General features: G+C 39.0%; 1 protein-coding gene across 1 annotated transcript; it reads right to left on the reverse strand.

Annotated features, from left to right (window-relative positions):
* Positions 1 to 6,278: 6,278 nt before the first annotated feature.
* Positions 6,279 to 23,370, reverse strand: LOC132110030 (uncharacterized). Its single transcript, XM_059516612.1, has 2 exons — positions 23,087 to 23,370; positions 6,279 to 10,243 (listed from the first exon to the last, which is right to left on the reverse strand). Exon 2 carries the CDS (start codon positions 10,221 to 10,223, stop codon positions 7,197 to 7,199), a length of 3,027 nt encoding a protein of 1,008 aa, XP_059372595.1. The 5' UTR covers positions 10,224 to 10,243; positions 23,087 to 23,370; the 3' UTR covers positions 6,279 to 7,196.
* Positions 23,371 to 23,826: the final 456 nt, after the last annotated feature.

Here is a 23,826-nt window from a genome sequence, read left to right on the forward strand (position 1 = left end):
GTTTAAACAGCCAATTAACTAATTTACAAGGAAGCATTTTTCATAGTTCACCAAAAAAAAGAAAAAAAAAAATTCCAAAATCGTCATTCCAGATATGAATTTCTTCACTGGATCACAAAAGGAGACATTCTGAAGGGTTTAAATACTTTTGGGGGCCAGGAGGTTGAAAAAAAAAAAAAGCATCATAGCATGAATCATGAATTATAGCAAATTCACATGAAATCATCATATAAGTTGTTCATATAAGTTATGCACGTACTTCCAAAGCCACGTGAGGCTTTACATGGGAAAAAGAGAAATGTATATTGTCACTTACTTTTAAAATCCAGCTTGACAGCCATGGTTTCAATCACTCTTATTGTATACAGAAGAGTAGTTTGGACATTCTGCTGTAAATAACTCAGGCATTGAAAGACAATACTGAGTAAATGAATGATGACAGAATGTTCATTTTTGGGTGAACAGACTGCTGTCACACCCCTGGACTCATTATGTTGTGTTTTCATTCCCCAGCTTCTCTGTGACCCAGTTTCTGTCTCCCGTGTTTGGTTAATTGATTAGTTCCCAGGTGTGTCTAGTTTATTTCCCATGTGTTCCATGTCCTCATTTATTAAGTCATTCCATGCATCTGTCTGCCCTTCATTATCCGGTCTTTATATATCATAGTCTTTCAGTTTAGTTTTGTTAGGGCTAACAGTTACAAGTCAGTACGTGTGTCTTCCTCCTGTGTTTCATGTTGGATTTATGCCTGTGTTGGATTAATAAAGACTCTCTTGATTATTCTCAACTCTGTGTTCCTTCAGGTACAGTATAGCGACGACTATAGTAGGCCTAATTTGTTTTTATAATAAGCATTGTTGTAATGATGATGATAATAATAATAATTTCATTTATATTACTTTTCTGCTGTTCTAAGCACTCGAAGTGCTCTACATTGTGAGGGGAGTCCGCTCTCCTCAACTCTTCACACTTCATTACAGCTGTAATGCATTCAGATCAAACCTCTGTAAAATCACCTGCTGCTCATTTAAGTTAAAAGAATATAGATAACGTTTCAAGGTGTTGTTCTAGATGAACGTCTGCCATCTCTTTGAGTCCTACACAAAACAATGAGAAAATAATGATTGCTGACATTTCTTTAAAGTTTTTGCATCAAAAATACTAAAATGAGAATTTATTTTCAAAAGTTGTTTAAAAAGCCAAGAAACGTGTTTACTTATAGTTAATTAAATGTGAATACTACTTTACTTTTGACATAATATGTACTTTAACTTAAGTACAGTGAGTACTTTTTACACCTAAGCCTCTCTCTCTTACTAAGAGTCTCTCTCTCGTTTTATAGGTTCATTCCATAGGCATAATCCAATCCACTTTATTTCTATAGCACATTTTACAAACACAAAGTTTCCAAAGTGCTGCACAAAAGACTCAGAACATAAAAAGCTATTAAAATATATAGAATACAAAAGAAAAAAATAAATACCACAAAAGGACCACACAGCTCACGCGCAGTTAAAAGCCAAATAATAAAAATGAGTCTTTAGACGAGCTTTAAAACACTCAACTGTAGGGGCAGTTCGGACATGGAGGGGAGAGCGTTCCATAGTTAAGTCCAACCACAGAAAATGCTCTGTCCCCCCGAGTTTTAAGTCTTTACTTAGGGACTGCAAGCTGTAGCTGGCCCTCTGACCTCAGTGTCCGTGCTGGCGTATAGATTTGGATGAGGTCCAAGATATATGTTGGGGCAGGTCCATTCACAGCTTTAAAAACAAACAATAAAATCTTAAAATCAATCCTAAAACGAACAGGAAGCCAGTGCAATGAGGCAATAATTGGAGTTATATGAGCGCGCTGTTTGGTTCCTGTTAAAAGATGTGCTTCAGAATTTTGGACTAACTGTAAGCGTGAAAGTGCGTTTTGATTAATACCGATATAAATTGCATTACAGTAGTCTAAACGAGAAGAAATAAAAGCATGTGTAACTTGTTCAAAACTGTTAAAAGACAAACATGGTTTAACTTTGGCTAAATGGGGAAGATGATAAAAACTATTTCACTACTGCATTTATTTGTTTGTTTAGTTTAAAATCACTGTCTATTTTTACCCCAAGGTTACTTACAACAGGATGCACAAAATCATTGAGGGAGCCCAAATCTATCATGGGGTTAGTGGGGCCAAACTGGATAATCTGTTTTACTCTCATTTAGTTAAAAATAATTTGGGCTAACTACGCTTTGACGTCATTTAAACATTCAAGAAGGGGTGTCAGAGGGCTGCCTTCATGCTTTCTGATTGGCATATACATTTGACAATCATCAGCATACAAATGATAGGAGATGCCATGCTTTTAAAAAATTATTCCAAGTGGAAGGAGGTACAATGCAAAAAGAATAGGACCAAGAATTGATCCCTGGGGGACCCCATAGTTTAAAGGCGCAGTTGATGAAGTAGAGTCCCCGATTTTAACAAAAAAGCATCTCCTTAAAAGATATGACTGAAACCACTTTAGGGCAGTCCCCCTGACTCCCACACAGTTTTCCAGACGAGATAAAATAATTTTGTGGTCAACTGTGTCAAAAGCAGCAGTGAGATCTAAAAGCACTAAAATGGCTGAATCACCAGAATCTGTCATTAAAAACCTTTGAAAGTGCAGACTCAGTGTTATGATATACTTTAAAACCTGACTGAAAAGTATCTAGGATGCCATGTACCACCAGAAAAGACTGTAGCTGCAAAAATACAAATTTTTCCAAAATTTTCGATAAAAAAGGAACCTTTGAAATACAACCCGAACTCCGGAAAAGTTGGGACGTTTTTTAAATTTTAATAAAATGAAAACTAAAGGAATTTCAAATCACATGAGCCAATATTTTATTCACAATAGAACATAGATAATGTAGCAAATGTTTAAACTGAGAAATTTTACACTTTTATCCACTTAATTAGCTCATTTAAAATTTAATGCCTGCTACAGGTCTCAAAAAAGTTGGCACGGGGGCAACAAATGGCTAAAAAAGCAAGCAGTTTTGAAAAGATTCAGCTGGGAGAACATCTAGTGATTAATTAAGTTAATTGATATCAGGTCTGTAACATGATTAGCTATAAAAGCTTTGTCTTAGAGAAGCAGAGTCTCTCAGAAGTAAAGATGGGCAGAGGCTCTCCAATCTGTGAAAGACTGCGTAAAAAAATTGTGGAAAACTTTAAAAACAATGTTCCTCAACGTCAAATTGCAAAGGCTTTGCAAATCTCATCATCTACAGTGCATAACATCATCAAAAGATTCAGAGAAACTGGAGAAATCTCTGTGCGTAAGGGACAAGGCCGGAGACCTTTATTGGATGCCCGTGGTCTTCGGGCTCTCAGACGACACTGCATCACTCATCGGCATGATTGTGTCAATGACATTACTAGATGTCATTGACAGATGCCAACTAAAGCTCTATCATGCAAAAAGGAAGCCATATGTGAACATGGTCCAGAAGCGCCGTCGTGTCCTGTGGGCCAAGGCTCATTTAAAATGGACTATTTCAAAGTGGAATAGTGTTTTATGGTCAGACGAGTCCAAATTTGACATTCTTGTTGGAAATCACGGACGCCGTGTCCTCCGGGCTAAAGAGGAGGGAGACCTTCCAGCATGTTATCAGCGTTCAGTTCAAAAGCCAGCATCTCTGATGGTATGGGGGTGCATAAGTGCATACGGTATGGGCAGCTTGCATGTTTTGGAAGGCTCTGTGAATGCTGAAAGGTATATAAAGGTTTTAGAGCAACATATGCTTCCCTCCAAACAACGTCTATTTCAGGGAAGGCCTTGTTTATTTCAGCAGGACAATGCAAAACCACATACTGCAGCTATAACAACAGCATGGCTTCGTCGTAGAAGAGTCCGGGTGCTAACCTGGCCTGCCTGCAGTCCAGATCTTTCACCTATAGAGAACATTTGGCGCATCATTAAACGAAAAATACGTCAAAGACGACCACGAACTCTTCAGCAGCTGGAAATCTATATAAGGCAAGAATGGGACCAAATTCCAACAGCAAAACTCCAGCAACTCATAGCCTCAATGCCCAGACGTCTTCAAACTGTTTTGAAAAGAAAAGGAGATGCTACACCATGGTAAACATGCCCCGTCCCAACTATTTTGAGACCTGTAGCAGAAATCAAAATTGAAATGAGCTCATTTTGTGCATAAAATTGTAAACTTTCTCAGTTTAAACATTTGCTATGTTATCTATGTTCTATTGTGAATAAAATATTGGCTCATGTGATTTGAAAGTCTTTTAGTTTTCATTTTATTAAAATTTAAAAAACGTCCCAACTTTTCCGGAATTCGGGTTGTAGGACTTTCTTAATCAGTGGCTCAATCACTGCTTTTTTACAAAATGCAGGCACAACTCCAGAAGACAGGCTACTATTTATAATTTCCTCAACATGAAAGCCAATCGTTTTTCCACACATCCTTAAAAAAGTGTGGAGGGACAGGGTCCGTAGAGGATGTGGAGGGTTTAATTTGATTGATAATCTTTGTAAGAGATAACAATGAAACTGACAAAAAATAGCTGAACATTGCATTTTTAAGGAAAAGTTTAAAGAAATGGGCAATATATTGTTTCTAATATTCGAAGATAATGGTTATTATACAATACAAACTGTATTTCCTATTGCCTTACCCTAACATTACAGCTAAACATACCCCTCACACAAAACTATAGGACTTTTTAGTTTTTCAAAAACTTAATTCTGTATGATTTATAAGTCTCCAAAAAAATTAAAAGTAAAATGTCCACACAAGGTCAAACATTTAGCAAATTGCCTTGGTGGGGACATTCCCCATAGCATTGCATATACCTGAAACACACACAATATCTTATATTTTACATAAACAGAACATCAATACTCATATGCAATGAAGTGGGTCTATACCTTTTTTTTGTCCTTTTTATTAAATGAACAAAACTAGCCACAGCACAGAACCACATCTGACATCAACACAAACAGCATGAGAAGAGGAGATAATGTACACCTGAAAATAAAAAAAAGTGACTGCTGCGTTTGCAGGAGCATTGTCCTTTCTATCACATTCTTTACTTTGCGTTTGCTTTCTCCTGCTCATTTAGGCACTGATGTTTTCCTGCAAAAATAATTTTGGTCATATAAACGGTTTTAAGTATTTCATGATGGGTGTACATCATCTTGGTAAACAATTTCAGGCTAAACCTATTTCTAACCACAGTGTTGCTAGGGGTTTTTGGCTGTATTTCATAGGTAGACGATCACATAAAACAGATAAAACAGAATGTTAAATCATCATACAATCAAGCCAATACTTTACAAAAACTGTAGGTCTGCACATGAAAAAATAACTCCACAGGATTGAATAACTATACCAGTGATGAGATCTCTGTAAGATCTATCAAACTTTTGCATTTTATTAAGGTCAAGGTCAAACATTTGCTAAAACTTCCACTATGTACTCAAGATAACCTAAAAATAAAATTTCTTTATACAATTTCAGTGAAGCCAACATGTCATACAAGTATATTTTCTCATGCTTCTGAAAAATGTATTTAGGCAAATCACTTGAATAAATTTTGCTAGAATAATCACTCAACTGAAAATAACAGTTCAGTAATCTTCATGCCATATTAATGTCCAACAATACACACATTTATGTTTTTGTTCCTGACTTTATAGTTTCTATTCATGTTTATTTGTGTATACTGTATGTATGGCTGGTGCAATCTTTCATGTAGGCTATAATACAGTTCTACACATAAATTCTTGGAAAAATATATGCATTTTTGTCACAAAGATGTAAAAACAGGGTGGAAATGTATTTAAGTCTTCAGCACCACTGATGGTTCTGTTAAATACAAAGAAATATTAAATAACATCACTTAATGTCCTCACATGGATTGTTTGAGGCTACATTTACAGTATATAAGAAAAGAAAACTAAAGAAGACAGCTTGTTACTCTCTGTGTACAATCAACATTGTGTGCCATAGATACACAAAAGACACCAGTAAACGGCATTATTCTTTCTTATTTCGTAGTTGGTTGGTTTTTCTTTTTTTTTTTTGTAGTAATCTTTGTACCTCACTCTTTCAAATTTGAGATTTGTTTACATCAATTTAATGCATTTCGTATAGTTCATTTGGTCAAACAAACATTTGTAGATCACTAGATAGTTTTTCCTGAAATCTCTCATTTAGCCATTTGTTAATATTAATGGAGCTTTTTTTTCTGATATTCTGAAAACGTGTGATTCTTGTGAAATATTGAACACATAAAGGCTTTCCAATCCTGTTCCTGGAAGGCCACCTTGCAGCAGAATTCAGCACTAGTCTTAATTAACCACACCTGTACCTCCTAATCAAGATCTTCAGGATCACTGGAAACTTGCATGCAGTTGTGTTGGAGCTAAACGCTGCTGGACAGTAGCCCTTCCAGGGGCACAACTGGACATCCCTGGAATAATATCATTCATTATCTACTAATGAGCATATATTCTAAATAAAAATACACATACCCAGTAGATGTACTAAGAAGTATCACAACATATAAAATACTTAATTCAAACAGAAATCAGAAAAAAAGGAATGGAACACTGACCTTACTGAACTTTCTTAAGAGCATAACAAGACGGGAACAATCAGTTTAATTGTTTCAGACAACAAAAGTACCTTACCATGTAATAAAGCGTTGGCTGCATGCTAATTATTTCTCTTGCACTTTTTGTCATGCCAATAAAGCATTAAATTATTTAAAATAGTGTTTTTATCAAAATCATGTTTTGTTTGTTTGTTAAAGCAGGACTTTTCAGCTACTAAGACAAGAACAGGCCTAGCCAAGGTTTTTTTTTCTCCTAATTTATTTTTGTAGACTATATATTGCAGTTCTTTCCTGTCTTCCTGTCTTAAAACCAATTACCTTGCCATTGTCCTTTTTCAATAAAACATGACACATTTGTTTTAACCTTCATTTTCAATGGTTTGTATGTGTAATTCTCACTTATATTCAGTATCAGATCTTAATTGACACACACTGTTGTCCAACACTTAGGTACTTAAGGTGTTTTTTAGTTTGTTTGTTTTTTTCAGTTAAGTGTTGGGGCACATCATTTGTGGTGGATATTTTAGGTTGCAAGATTCAGAGATTTCCCTGTGCATTTTCCCATCAATGTTACATACTTAGACCTAAACTAATCCAGACTGCATGTGTATGTGTAGTGGATAGGGGTGATATATCAGTGGGGACTGGCCGTTTGAAATGTAATAGTTACTGAAGTTGTGGTCTGTCATGTATGGTGCTGGTTGGTAGTAGCAGGTAACATTATTGGCATTGGGAATGATGTTCTGCTCACCTAGGACTTTGAGTGCTAGAATGGTAATCATATTGAGAGTCTGACGGCGTTCATGCCCCATCAAGCACACAGTGCTCTCATTGACCACTCTCCGAAGCGTCATCAAGTAATCATATTTACTTTTCTCCTCTCCAATAAAGTGGTTTCGCAGGTATGATTCAATCTTGCGCTGCTGCTCATTTACATCAGGGAAGTCAATAAAAAACCGTGAGCACATGTAGCGCTCAAGAGTCTTAATTTCTGTTTCACAGGCAGGTTTGAAGTCCCGGACAAGCAGATTACTGTACTTGAGCAGGCCTCCACCCCTGATCTCTTCAGGGTTGCGTGTCGCTATTAGCCGGTAGCGTAGGTGGTCCATAGCCTGCTCAAAGTCACCATACATGCTCTCAGCCAACACTGTAATGCAAGGCAGCTCTATTGAAGGGCATATTGGCTCGTTAATGACTGAAAATGATGGGTCTGATATCTTTGAAACCACCTCCTCACTTACTGATGACAAAGATGTTTCTAACGTATGTGACATCAGAGCTGCAGAGGGTTTCAAACACTGTGAAAGTGGTTCAGATGGTTCTGCTACTAAAAGAGGTTCTGAGGTTCTTAAAGATTCTAGATTTGCTGTTGAGGATATGGAAGGTTCTAGTTCCTTAGAAAAATGTGGTGCTGAAATTGTGTGGCTTTGAACTTGTGGTAAGGAGACAAGTGATAATAGTTCTGGAGGTTCTTTAGTCTGTGGATTTGGCACGAGAAGTTCCTGAGTCTGCAGAGTGGACATAGGAACTTGAGGTGATATAACATGTTCAGAGCCTGATGAATTTGTCCCTAATGCTTGTGAGTCAATAGGAAGGTCTGCAGACTGTGGTTTTAACATTTGAGAGGCACAGTTTGTTGCCATAGTGACTAATTCTGAGGGTTCAATAAGATATTTTGGTGATGTGGCATCATCAACTTGAGCACAAGACTCAGTATCTTTCTTTTTGGGAGAGGCTGAGTTGAGGTCATAACTGTTATTTGCCTGCAGTAAAGGTTCAGAATTCACATTAATAAGAGGTACCGTTGCCTGACACTGTGCTGTCTGAACACTTTCATTAAAAGGCTGGTTTATCCTGTTTTGATCTTTGGGGAGATATGTGGGATTGGACGTAGGAATTAGAATAGTGACGTGAGTAGCTTCACCAGTTTCTGGTTCTGAAGTTTGCACTCGACTTTGAAGACTTTCCTCTGGTGATAGACTCATGTACAATGTCTTTTCTGAATGCATACCATTCTGTGGAGCAGCAACAGTTAAAACTCCGGTACAGTTGGCTAGTTCTTTAGATTCTTTAGAGTCATTTTCTGAGGCACTGGATAATTCAAAGCTTTTTGTGGTAAGACCTGACATTTTAACCTGCATAGGTAATGATTCTTTTGGGTAAGCTTTAGGTGGATGCAAAACCTGACAAGTATTAACATCTGAATTACTTGACACTGATTTTTCTGGTGAACTCGGTACAGGAGTTATCTTTTTGGACATTTTCCGAGGAGGTTTGGGTGACGAATGCTTGAGAACAACCATTTGTGAATTTTGGCTGTTTTTCTTGGCAGGGGGTGGTAAAGGATACTCTGCATATGTGTCTAGTGCTGATTGTGTAAGAAATGTAATGGGAGCAGGTTGGAATGTGCATCGCTCACTGAAGGTCCCTGTTGTTGAAAGACAAGAAAAGTCTGTATGGACCATTTCAAGCCATGGTTGGGATTTAACTGGCTCTACGTCTAACATGTATTCTGTTTTGTCAGAATCTGTTTCATCAATATATGTTTTGACTTTGGAATTTGTTTCCTTAACAGACATAGTTTTTACCCCAACTAGTTCATTTCTCTCCCCTGAGTGCATACCTGTTTCATTTGTATTTACTTCGAGCAGTGTCTCAGTTTGCAAAGACACATTTTCATGAAGTTCATTCTTTTCCTCCACATGCACCATTACAGAGTGCTCAGATACCTGTTCCATAGATCCAGGCGTAGTTGTTGTTTGAACCATGTCTGTTTCAACATCTTTGTCTGTTTCAAGTGTTGGTTCTCTTTCTAAATATTTAGACTGCTCTTTCTGACTAATTTTACAATAACACTGAGAGTCAAGAAAAGTCTGAATATTATCAGTTTCGCAGGAAATGTCGATGTCACTTTCCTGGTGATGCCCTATGTCACTTGAGCTGAGGAGTGGTTCATCAATTAGGGCTGTCTGAATTCCTTGACTTTGAGTTAAAGTAGAATCTTGGCCCTCTTGCCCTTCCACAATCTTCCTCGTTTCAGCATCCAAATAAGACTGTAGCATACTGTCCAAGATGATCTGAAAGGAATCCACACTGAATTCAAACTGGCGTCGTAGAGAGTTGACAAACTTGAGTTCCACATTCTTACCACTATTATTTGAAAGGGAGATAAGGCTCCAACGGTCATGCTCAGTGAAGACCTTGACCATTTTTTGTACATATGCCTCTTTCATGGTGAGAGCTGTAATCTTATCTTTGTTGACACCTTTAGGTAGAAAGTCCAGCAGACAGCCCAAAACCACCTCCTTGATAATCTGGAAGTCCTCCGGTTTGGGAAGCTCCACACCAAAGATGATATCCAAGTCTTTGTAGCTGGTGCCATTCTCTTTGACCAGCACATGACTGGCTGTAGAACCATTGAGACGGACATCTCTCACCTTGATCTTCTTCAAAATCAGTCTGTCTCTGACCACATGGATTATGTCTTTAGGCTTGATTTCAAGGGTTGGGAAATTACCCCTACCATGAATGGGAATGACCTCTGTAAGAACTTGGTCCAAATTCTCCACCTGTTCTCGTGTCAGTTTGTGAAACCGGCGATCATCTTCCATCTCTATTATGTTCACAAGATCTGGCAGGAATACAGAGAGAAGACTGATTATAGATGGGCAAAACATATAACATTCTATTTATGTTTAATGAAGTGCAATATAGTAGCCAGATTTGCTTGTCTTTTTATATAGTGACCTTTATGCTAAATTAAATGTATTCAGGTACAAAACATACAATTGGTATACATCTAGTTTATAATATTTTAATATATATATATATATAACAAGTCGGGAGAATGAGTGGTCTCAGCTTAATGGCAACATAGCTGACACTGTGAAGGATCTGAACAAGGAAAAATAAGCACAGGAACCAACTGAAATAGTGTTAATGTTTCTTTTGTGACTTGTTTAAAAACACTGATGACAGCCTGTTTGCAAGCATGGCTCTAATACTGGCAACGAAGACCATAAGTTGGCAGTCTTACACCAGTTGTTGTGTAGATAATGTTACAGTCATGCATGTTTTTATGCATGTTGTCAGAAACATTAGATTTTAACAAAGATGTCCACCTTTAACTGAGATCATGGGACTCTGCATTTTGGGGATAAAGAGGCATATAGTTTTACCAGATCCAACTTCAAAACATAAAAAGCTTTTTAATAACAACAAAGAATCCATATATAAATACAAACTCCAGACTGATGCTCACTTTAATACAAACACTGATTTATGAGCTTTTTATGTCCTCCCCCCCAAAAAAAACCTTATCAATGGTTTTCCTTGACACAGTATTTTAATATTTAAACTTTTTTTCTCTCTCTGTAAAGTAAACCAGACCAGTAGAGCATTGAGAACAATCTAATTATGAACACAAAAGAACCCACAATCAGCAAAATGGCAGTTCTATGGCAGTAATTCCCACAAAACTGCACATTTTGTAAATCCATCTAATTAAATATACCCGATTCAGGTTATCAGCTCATAAGTAGACACTCCAAGACCTGAAATGGTTGTGTGAGATAAAGGAGACATCCAAAAAGTGCAGTGTTGCAGGGGCTCAAAGAACAGGGTTGAGGACCATTGTTCTTTGGCATGTCCAAAAACTCCACTCATGGTGTTCATTAGGGCAGTTTTAGTAGCACTGCACATATCTGTGAGAGACAATTAAAGCTAATGTAGGACTTCTAAGCTTCCCACAGAGCATACAATATCTTTTGTGGTGACTTCCATTTTTTGCAGTGCAAGTCAGTTGCTTCTAATAGGTTTGCCCTTTCTCTTAAAGGAGATAAGTGGAGAGGTTTGGAAAATTCAACTGATAAACAACAAACAGTGTGTGTAAGAGCATACTCTGGCCAAAAGCACCTACAATAGGCATGTGTGTCAGAAGTGGACCCTGGAGCAATGAAAGAAAGTTGCCTAATCTGATTAATCATTCTTTCCTTTTTCGTACGTCACTTAAAACATCTGAGATGAAATGTCACATCCAAGATGATATCATCGTGCTAATCAGGATCTGGCTAATTCGGTACTTCGAGCGCACCTGTTGTAGATTATTTGTATGGTTGGATTGAGTTATCTGAGATAATTGCGCGGTTTGGTTTAAAAGGGGTTATGTATCGATACTCAAAACTAGGGTTGAAACGATTCCTAAAGTAACTCCAGTAACTCGATTACAAAAACTGATCAAGGCAAATTCCTCTGCCTTGAAGCCTCTTTTAATTTATTTTTAATAACATGTCAGGTTCTTTCGCAATGATTTTTTTATGCGACACCGCGTTTACGTCACCCACAAAGCAGAAAGAGACACAAGCGCTCTATCCAAAATCGCATACTGCAAAGAGTCAGCAGTGTTTTGATTTGAGGGCGCGGGCAAACGTAAAGAGAGCGTCGTGGCGTGTGTCCATTGCAAGATAGAGCTGACATACCACAACTAGGGCCCTATGATTTCCGCGATGCAGAAAACGCGGAGGGAATCGCGGAATCCAGTCATAAAAACGGAATTTACAGTTAAACACGGAATGGCACGGAATTTGCCAAATTTTGAATGAATTAATCAAAAAAGGTCATTGCACTTACATCAAATCACGATTTGGACTAATATCTGTAAATATTAAGCTCGAACAGTCGATTTAAATATGAATCCTGCATGTTCTGCGTGTCTCTGTTAAGGAATGGAGCATAAATTAAATTAATGTTTTATGTGTTTAAATTTAAAAATTAAATTAAATTTATGCATTTAGCAGACGCTTTTATCCAAAGCGACTTACACTGCATTCAGGCTATAAATTTTTACCTATCATGTGTTCCCGGGGAATCGAACCCCCAACCTTGCGCTTGATAGCGCAATGCTCTACCAATTGAGCTACAGGAACATGTTTAATGTTTAATGTGCATCTCAGAAAATGCTTTATTTAAAACCCCAACTGAATGGCACTTAAATGGACTTAATTCATCTGTCAATTTTATTGTCATTGTTCACAGTACAAGTACAGACAGAGAAACAATGGGTAATAATTAAATGTTTATTTTTGATGTATGCATTGCCTTCTATGCATAAAAAAAAAAAAAAAAAAAATTCTAAAAAAGGAAACTTAGTTGTTCATTTTAAGAGACCCAGAAGTCTTATTTTCTCTTAAATTAATATTGCACTTTAATTAAGCAAAAACACATTTTATCCGATTACTCGATTAATCGATGGAATTTTTGGTAGAATACTCGATTACTAAAATATTCGATAGCTAAAGCCCTACTCAAAACAATGATCAGCAATGCATCAATTGGCTGGTGGCAAGACAGCAGCGTAATGACATCATATAATTAAAAAAGACTTGACAGTATTGGGAGTAAATTGGTTAAGACATGCTTTTTTTCCAGTGTAAATAATGGAGCAAATACCAGTAAATTGACTAGCGCAAACCTTAGTAAATTATGTGGCACGAATTATGTAAATACTTTTCACCCATGAATTTTGCCTCTGAAAGGGACACCCTTCCAAACTTTCATGCTTCACTAGTTGAGAATATGAGAGTGCAAGAATTAACTTCATCGAACCTTGTTTTAAACATCTACATCTTAAGTAATTAATATAACACTAACGACTAAGACTTCAACAACCATAATCGATTTCTCTTTAAATAGCAGCTTGAACACTATCCTTATAATTCATAAGTAGCCTGTAAGACACAATCTTCTACTCACCTGAAATAAAGGAGACTATAGTCAATAAATTATATTTATAGCAAACAGGTTAACATGGTTGTTTGCAATAAAAAAGCTTTTATTCTTTCCCACAGCTGATCTTTAACTGGGGTTCTACTTTCTTCTTACACTGAAGCACTCTTTCTATTTTCCTCTTCTTTCTTTAATTCCAATACTACCAAGTTAGTTATCTCTTCCTCCGCTCCTGAAGGAGTGCTCTTCCTCTTTTCTATCTTCCATTTAGTCACTTCCACAATAGCGATCTCTCCCTATGGTCTTGCTTTCTCTCTCTCTCATCTCTAATTTCATCACTACATCAGTAGCGATCTTTCCCTCCACTTTTTCCTTTTTTCTACATTTACATTCTTCTGTAACAGTGAACTCTTCCTCTGCTCCAGCAGGAGTGCTCTTTCTCTTTTTCTGCTTTTTATTTTCTTCAGTGCTGCAGCAGTAATATCACCTTACATTCTCCTTTTTCTCTAACCTCATCTTTTTCACCTCCTCAGGAGTGAGTTTTTCGTCAGAGCCTGCAGGCACTCTGTTCCCTTTTCTGCCTAATGTTAATGTTAATGTTAATATTGAGCATTTTTAAACCTGCCTTGCTATCCCTATATCTTATCATTTGGGGTTTGCTCGGCACTTTAGATGGATGGAAAACTTGTGAAATTAAGTTCTGAACATAAGTTTGGAAGACTCAAGCTGAGTCTTCTCTTTCAAAAATAGCAATAAAAAAATGTATTAAACCATTATTAATCAAGACTGGATTGGCAGGTAAACTTGTGAGTATCGGCTAAGAGTATAAGGATAAACTCTGAATAATCATCTCATGACAAATAACAAAGAACATCATCAAATAAAAAATTAAAAGCAATTAAATGCAGGAAAACAATGCATACAATGTAGTGAATATTACGAACTTAATGGGTTACTCCACCCCAAAATGAAAATGTTGTCATTAATCACTTACCCCCATGTCGTTCCAATACGTAAAAGCTTCATTCATCCTCTGTCCTATAGACTGCCAAATAAATAACAGTGTCAAGGTCCATAAAAGTATGAAAAAAATCAGAATACACTGTCTGCCACTGTTTGCTCTTCTGTGTCAGCCGTCCACAAGGGTGTGGTGTTTCATTCATTTTGTGCTGGATTAACCCTTTAAGTTTCTACAAAATCATACAAGGTTGCAACAGTGTCAAGTTTCCTTTCAAGGGAACTTCGAACTGCATCCTCTAAGGGTCGCTATGGGGAACACCTCGTCGTGACCCGAGTCTGGCGCATACATTGAAAAAACACCAATGTGTTTGCCGGTGACAGCCCCTGACGTCACTACCGGCGCAACTATGGATAAATAAGTGCCAGGAGAACATGTCATTCTCTTCTTCGTCTTTACTGACTGTTTTGTTTGAAGCGTGCATATGAAGTAACACATTAAGAGCGATCTTTCTCTGTTTATCATGGCAACCACTAGCAAGGTATTTAGACAGTGTGTGCATCCGTGTCTGCGTTATTTGACACCGGATGACACACACAGTCTTTGTGTCATTTGTTTGGGTGAAGAGCACGCACGTGATGTCCTTGAGGGGGCAATCTGTGTGCATTGCGAGCGTTTTTCTATGAAAAAGCTCTGCTCTCGTTTGTCGATCTTTTCGAGGAAAGAGGGGCAGCCATCTGCTTCACATGGTTCAGGACCTGACGCTGCTGAGGCACGGAGGAGAGTGAGCTCATGGGGATCAGAGGTGGATCTCGCTGAGGAGTTTAGAGAGGGAATTTGGTCCCTTTCGCACTCGTCAGCAGCAGATGACAGTGAACTTCAGGAGGAGGATTTTTTATCTATAACACTGTCTGATACTGAAGTTAATGCTCTGCTGGGTTCTACCCAAGAAGAGCAGGAGATGTCTTCCTGCCCTGCGTTTGTAGAGCTGTTGGAGGTTATGGATCAAGCCATGGCAAAGTTGGATTTGCCATCGAAGCGTGCCAGCAAGGTGACGCCGCGAGGTCGGCTCGATGAGCGTTATCTTTCTTATCATAGCCCTCTGGCTCAGGTGATCCTTCCAATTTTGTTTGATCTCCATGCAGATGTCGAAAAGGAATGGAAAAGGCCATTTTCTTCTCGCATCCATTGGTTTTAGCATACAAGTTATGCCAACATCGAAGGAAAGCTCTTTGTCTCTATCTCTCTGTGGGGGAGATGCCCTCTCTTAAATCTTCCTTCTTTGTCTATCTAAGCCCCTCCAGGATACATCCCGCTTAAATAGCAAGGCATATGCAGCAGCAGATCAGGCAGTGGCTTCATTGCACATGATGGCAGTGCTTCAGGCTTATCAGGCTGGTCGACCTGACCAGGACCTGAAGGACCTGGATAAAGGCGAGGGCCTTTCAGCTGATCAGGTGGTCGAGCTGCGCCGCACCACAGACCTCTCTCTCCGTGCTACCAAGCAGGCCGCCTCCACCATGGGAAGGTCTATGGCGGCCATGGTGGTAATGGAGAGACATCTGTGGTTTAACCTGGCAGACATCGGGAAGAAAGAAAGGGGCTTTCTTCTCGATGCACTGGTTTTGCCTTCTGAACTTTTTGGTACCTCCGTTGAGACGGTAGTCGAGAAGTTCATGGAGGTGAAGACCTGCTCAGCTGCCTTCAAATTCTTCAATGACTCGCGCTCCTCCCCCACCTGTGGGCAGGGGCAAGAGGAATCGTTGGTCATGAGGAGGGAGGCAGGACCTAAGGGATGTGATCCAGATGAGGCAGCGTTCTCGTCCGAATCAGAGCGATACTTAAGTATCTACTCATTCCCTTTGGGGTTTTTTACATCTGCTCTTATCCACCCCTTGGTAATTGCCCTGTAACCACCATCTCTCCACCTGACCGAGGTTAGGTGGGAACTTCTTGTATAACAGTCTCCTATGCTGGACCTATGATGTTTTTGTTCTATGTATAGCAACAACCCTGCTGATGGTCCTGACTAAAAGGAGGTGCCCCTTGAGCGGGGTTCCAGCACAGGAACCATGGTGGGTGAGTATGAAACCCATTCTATATATACTTATATATGTATTAAATTGCTGGTGGTTATGTGTGTACTAATAACCTCAGTGAGTTTCCTTTGCAGTGCTCAGTTACAGTGTTTACTAAACGCTTGTCAGCATTATGTCCACCCGGTATGATAGCCCTGGTTCCGGCTTCATGTTTCTGGTATTAGGTAGCCGAGATATAAGGTTTCTGCGGGAGCCTCCTTGATCATCAGGTCTGGCACGGTACTGAAAGGAATTTCATGGATGTCCGGCCAGGTCACCCTGATGGGCTTCCTGGCTGCTTAGTTGTTGCTGTCGCATCAAGCGGGAAGTGGATGGGCAGTTATGGAAGTCTTCTTGTATATGCTGCCTCAGGTGATGCTTCCCTCACCAGAGGTTTGTAAATTTGAGCTTGCCTCTCCCGTGCGGTTCAGCGCCTCTGTGATGCTTAGGAACCTGTAGGTACACACGCTAAGCTCTGTGTACTTTCTGAAAACCACATGGTGGTGAGTGTGCACGCACTTTCTAAAATCCACAAAAGTGGTAAGTGTGCACTCAAGACTCTGCGCACTTTTTGAAATCCTTTTATGCGCTCAGCTTCGTTCCCTTTCTTGAGATGGTTAGACCTTGGTTACTTGGGCTCCACTCAGCCAGTGTGTATTTGTTTATACACTTCAAGCATCGCTTCTCTCAACATGAGGGGCTATTTGGGTGGTTCTCGTGGTAGTTTAGCAGCACTCCCCTTTTCCAAGAAGGGTTACTTATGAGTGCGCTACTCTCTTTCTGAATTCGGAGTTCTCCTCTCATGTGAGATTGAGTTCTTTGTTCTTTCCCCAGAGCGCTCCAGCATTATTTCCACAGATCGAGTTAATTGTTAATGACTCTCAAACATTGTTTTGAGATGCACCATTCCATCTATGAGCTGCTCTATCAGAGTGCCACGAGAGCCCCTCCTTAGAACAGTATTTAAAATCCATGTTATGGTAAGTGTGCACGTGAAGTCTTTGCACACTTTCTGAAATCCACACTGTGGTAAGTTCACATGCTAGTGCTCTGCGTTCTTTCTAAAATCCTATATGGTAAGGGCTTCATGCGGTTGCTTCGTGCCCTTTCTTGAGTTGGTAAAAGCCCCGTTCATCTTGGCGCCATTCCACTTATCTATCCTCGGATACCTGTCTAAACAGGGTGTTGCTACTAGGGATCTGTTGAGACAGCTCCTTCAGCAAGCTTATGCAAGAGCAAGCAGTAGCCCCTGTGTGACAGGTAAGACTTAAAAAGTATAAAATGCTAGGTTCTTTGCCATATCCTTTTAAAAGAATCTTTCTTTATTCCAAGCCTTCAGCTCTACCCTGGGCCGAGGCCCTAACAGGTAGGTTGGGTATGTAGCCTAGGCCTTTGGCCATAAGGGGTATGTCACGGACAGCCATCTAACATCCCAGGGGCAACTCCCATGTAAATGGTAGAGTTGGTACTTGGTGTTCACCGTGATTCTGGCCTGCACTCCCCTCAGCATGGCTGCGTGGGTATACTTTTCCCCATAGCGACCCCTAGAGGACACAGTTTGAAGTTCCCTTGAAAGGGAACGTCTCAGGTTATGAATGTAACCAAGGTTCCCTGAGTAGGGAACGAGACACTGCATCCTCTAGCTCCCTGCCATGCTTCGGATGCAAGCTTCAGACGAAGAAGTGAATGACGTGTTCTCCCGTTGCACCAGTAGTGATGTCAGAGGCTGTCGCCAGCCAACTCGTTGGTGTTTTTCAATGTATGCTTCAGACACGGGTCACGACGAGGTGTTTCCCATAGCGACCCCTAGAGGATGCAGTGTCTCGTTCCCTACTCAGGGAACCATGGTTACATTCGTAACCTGAGACGTTCATATGATAGAAAAGTTCTGAACAGTGACAACATAAAATTGTAAAACAATGTAACAAACACCAAGTAATTCTGTGGGGTTAATTATTATTTTACCATTTATTTTCACGTACCATAAATAAATATTTTGGTAAATATTTATGTCATATAATTAATAATTATGAAATATTGTTTTGGTCCAGATCAGTTTTTGTACTAATTATGCATCTTTTTTAAAGATGTTTTGCAAGGATGAGAAGATTCTAGAACATTATGGAAATATTCTTTAATATTCTAATGCTTTCTGGAACATTCCAGAACATTGTGTGACTAGTCAAGAGGTATGTCACGGACAGCCATCTAACATCCCAGGGGCAACTCCCATGTAAATGGTTGAGTTGGTACTTGGTGTTCACCATGATTCTGGCCTGCACTCCCCTCAGCATGGCTGCGTGGGTATACTTTTCCCCATAGCGACCCCTAGAGGACACAGTTTGAAGTTCCCTTGAAAGGGAACGTCTCAGGTTATGAATGTAACCAAGGTTCCCTGAGTAGGGAACGAGACACTGCATCCTCTAGCTCCCTGCCATGCTTCGGATGCAAGCTTCAGACGAAGAAGTGAATGACGTGTTCTCACGTTGCACCGGTAGTGATGTCAGAGGCTGTCGCCAGCCAACTCGTTGGTGTTTTTCAATGTATGCTTCAGACACGGGTCACGACGAGGTGTTTCCCATAGCGACCCCTAGAGGATGCAGTGTCTCGTTCCCTACTCAGGGAACCATGGTTACATTCGTAACCTGAGACGTTCATATGATAGAAAAGTTCTGAACAGTGACAACATAAAATTGTAAAACAATGTAACAAACACCAAGTAATTCTGTCGGGTTAATTATTATTTTACTATTTATTTTCACGTACCATAAATAAATATTTTGGTAAATATTTATGTCATATAATTAATAATTATGAAATATTGGTTTGGTCCAGATCAGTTTTTGTACTAATTATGCATCTTTTTTAAAGATGTTTTGCAAGGATGAGAAGATTCTAGAACATTATGGAATATTCTTTAATATTCTAATGCTTTCTGGAACATTCCAGAACATTGTGTGACTAGTCATAAAAGACAAAAACCATGCAGTGTACACTTCCGAAATTTTGGAGGCTCACTTTAGGTAATGATTTATGTTAAACTTTTGTTAGCTCAGTATTATGCCATTTTTATACATAAGTAATAACAGATTAGCTCATTATTCAGCATCTCAAACTTCAAAAGAAACATTAAAAATAAAAGTGAAATAAAGTCATTATAAAAAAAAATAGTAATAATAACAAAAAAATCCTTCAAAGGGCTATTGATTGGCTTTTAGATGACTCGGAATTGGCTTTTAGCCTTTTAATAGATATTATCCAAATGACTTATTGTCAGCATAATGAAGTGTGATTCAAGTGTGATTTTATACACATTCAAGTGTATTCATCTGTTTGGGCCAGAGTTTCTAGCACCTGCTATACAGTACTGTAAAAACATTTTATAGGGCCTGTCCCAATACCCACACTTTCAGTCTTGCCCACTAGAGAGCACCATACACAAGACAACAAGTGTGTGTGCAAGACTATGGCAGGTCTGACAAATGTCAAATCTGACTGCCCCTTAACACACTAAATCCTCACCTCACTAAGACTGCCCTGGAACAGTATCATCCTATTATTCTTCAAGTTCAGGAACTTATGTGCCAATAAACTGTAAGATTTTAAGGAAACCTTTCCAGCTGAATTAGATATTGTGTGTAATTTAGTGCTAAAACAAAAAGTATTGCACATTCTATTAGTCTTTTTATGTGTATTTTGCTAAATGTCTGCAAATGCTTTTAATCACTTAAAGCCCTACAATTAAATTGTGTCATCTGTTACATAGAAACTACTGAACAGAGCATTAGATGTTTATTTATATAAGTGCAAATTATTACAAATTAAAATGTGTAAATAAAGCTCTGTAAAACTTTACTTGTGCATTTACAGCTTTATGTTGTAAGTGTGAGTCATTGGTTTACCACAGGTTCTATACACATCTGAGCCCTTCACTTTACGGCCACTTCAACACTTGGGCCAAATACTGGAAACATGTCAAGTAAGTAGAGCAGTGATGAGAAACAAAGACCACAAGTGTGTGTACTGGGTAAGGCCCATAATGCTGTTGATTGGTTTGGAAAGTGACGTCATTGTTCCTGGAACTAGCTATCAAACTCATTCAAACATTAGCAGGAGTGAGTGTTCATGTCCCCGAGACAGGGACGGGTCGAGGAACTGTTCTAGGCCTGGATGGTTGGTGAATTTTGAAGCTGTACATGAAAAATATATGAGAATGTACACTGAGGATGTATATGAAAAGTAAATGACAGTAACATGTAACTGTGTTTAGATGACTGAATGTTTGTGTTCGTATAGAACATTCTACATCTGATCTCTTAACACTTTAGTTTTTTCTCTTTATGTTATATGTGTCCTAAATGACATACTTTACACTATGCACTCAGTTCACTCTTCTGTCTAGTGCGCTTTATAAAGTTATTTTATATGAGTTTGATAGTCCCTCTGCACACGCTACATTATTATAGCTGCAGCATATTTTTCAGTTAATCAAGTGGTATTTAAAATGCAGTTTTTCTTCAATTTTTCAGTGAACACACAAATCTGACTATTTATATAACAAACTGGCATTAAATAGAGCATATAATTTAGTGATTTTGAAACTGGTTTACTGCATTAAAGCTGTGAGCAAACAAGCTACAGTATATATGCAAGTTATAGTGTATACTTAACCTATAACATTTATATATTACAACTTTTGCCACAGAATACATTGTGTAGAAAGTACAAAATTCTATTAAAACTGATTTATTTACTTACTTCCTTGTTTGTTTTCAATGTAGCCAAAAATAAATCTTACAGGATGGTAATATTATACAGCTAACTAACCAGCAACAGTGATAACAATGCTAGGAAAAGTTAATTATGAATAACTGGATCATTTTAATTATTTATGAATCTATCCTGGGATTGCTTCCTTCATATCTTCAGACCTCAAAATCTCCCTCCTGTCAGACAACCATAGTGTGCAACCCGAGCATTTGATCTGCTTTCTTGAAGAAAAAGTATTGCCACATCCAAAGATCAACACATTTAAATAAAAAAAAAAGATGTTTCACAAAAACCAACTGAACCGAACTTAAGTTCTAGATTGATTTTGTTGTTTTGACTGACGTTAAAGAAATACTCGGTGCATGTATCTACAACAAGAATGAACCTCTTTAACCATTACAGGCACATAGCTCTCACGAGATCAGTGACTGGTTTGAAACAAACAAACCAAGCATGCTTCTTCGCCAAGAACTAAAGGAGCAGGTAATTATCAAGGTTTCCAAGGAATACCAAGAAGTCTGACAAGTAAGCTGATGATAAATGCACATGTGAGCTGTAGGTTCATTAACATTTCTGCGTTTGTGCATCAAAATCTGTCTGCTAACCAGTTATATAAACACCATTAAAACATGCATGAAAGAATCAAAATATTGAGAAAATCATCTTTAAAGCTGTCCAAATGAAGTTCTTAGTGAAACTTACAAAAATATTCTGTTAGGGAATTTACTAAATATCTTCATGGAACATGATACTTAATATCCTAATGATTTTGGCATAAAATAAAAAATATGTACAATTATGACCCATGCAATGTCTTGTTGGCTATTGCTACTGGTTTTATGGTCCAGGGTCACAGATGTTTAGACATGCACAGTGACATTATAGTTCCTTTCTCATTCTTCTTTGAAATGCTCTACAGAATTGCAGTCAGGACACTGTACCTGGTGTGGGGAACATGCTTGACCAAAATGAACCCAACTGCCCCAGGCCCTAACTAAAATCTGCTTCTGTAGCCTGAACACCAGACAGCCAACGAACCTGTCAGTGCATCTCGACTGAGTGGGCGGGACAGACCGCGTGACGGCGGCCCGGTGCCTGGTGACGTCATAGATAGAACGACACGTCACGACAGTTCAATCCCACGGAGATATAGAGTCAAACACCTCAAATAACTGTGATTCCCCGTGCATATGTTACAATTACACTGTTAATTCCCCGTGATTCTGCACTTGTGCAGAAGAGCTTTATTCGTGTTTTCGGTGCCATCTGTCCACAGACACACGAATAAACGTGGCCAGTGTGACGCTGCAGCACCCCCGCCCCTCGTGCGCGCGCTCTCCCGCAAATAAACCGCTGTGACTCATCCGAGTACTTCTGCTCATCCATTCATTCACAGATACACGCCAGAAGCTTCCAGAAGAAGCAAAAAAAAAAAAAAAGACTCTTCCTAATGCATAATGCCTCTTGATGCTTTTAAAGGCGTAGAGCACATTTTGCCAGTATTGTGTTGAACAGCATCCTTTTCTGATATCCAGTTGCTTACAGACCAAGTGTATTTAAAGTTCTGATCGGTCAGAAGCAAAACAGACATGACATTCCCTAATCACAGGATGCGTGACATACACGTTAGACCAAACAGCGCGTTTTTATTACAAGTGCATACACATATTTGTGATTAATAATAAACATGGTGTCGTCATCACTCTGCTACCCTGAAAGTGTTCACTTAACTCGTTTCATTATTTCCATACATCAGAGTTGCGTTGGTAGTCCACATCATTCGAGGGTTTTTCAAACTTTGCCAATGAAAACAGTATCCTGTCAAAACTTGACACTACTACAGATACATCATTAAACGAAGATGATTTATCTAGTCATGTGCTGGCATCAGAAGCCAAGCCGAGCTAGTTCAAGTGCACATAAAGATGGGACTTGTTGAACTCACCGCTGGATGAGCAGAATCGTGTGTTAATCCGACAGTGATGTGAGTCGTGTCGGGTTCATCAGGCTGTGCTCCGAGGCTGGGCAGTGCTGCAGGAGCCGGATCGCGGTTCTCAAACTCTTAAATATCCCACACCTTCTGCTCTCTCGGAGCCGCAGCTTAAAGCAGTTTCCATGGCGACCTGGCGTCAGAGTTTTGAGGTAGTCCACGTAGCGCGAGTCACAACAATGGCACGCATCAGAAGCGCGCGCAGCGAGCGCTAACAGGTGTCAAGTGCGCGCTCATGCATCTGCATGTGTGTTATTGCGCGACAGCTGGATTTGAGACAGTCAGTCTAATCTAAGAAGGTGCATTAAATAAAAGCAGACGAGCCTTCATTAAAGGCCTGTGGGGGGAAAATAATGTCTAGGAGGATGCAAAGTTTACATTGTGCGAAAATGTGATTGTTGTCAAGTCTCGGTGACTTGTGCGCATCTAGAGATGATTACACACATCAGATAAATAGAATGTTCAGGGAATTCAGGGGATCTTTAAACATCTTGTTTTACAAAGCATTGATGCAGCTGACACACAAGAACCACACTTACCATTGATTATACTGCAATAAAAAGAACTCCCTTTTTGATGTTTGCCCACTTTATCTTACTTTAGCTCAAATCTGAATAAACACTACTTTGAACATATTTGAATATGAATCCTACTGTCAGATGTATGTAATAGATGAATGCTGTATTGCTCACACA

Source organism: Carassius carassius, chromosome 29 (assembly GCF_963082965.1).
Source record: "Carassius carassius chromosome 29, fCarCar2.1, whole genome shotgun sequence".
Classification (NCBI taxonomy): domain Eukaryota; kingdom Metazoa; phylum Chordata; class Actinopteri; order Cypriniformes; family Cyprinidae; genus Carassius; species Carassius carassius.

Coding starts and splice junctions, on each gene's coding strand:
- LOC132110030 (XM_059516612.1), bottom strand. CDS start 10,223: ATGGAAGATGATCGCCGGTTTCACAAACTGACACGAGAACAGGTGGAG.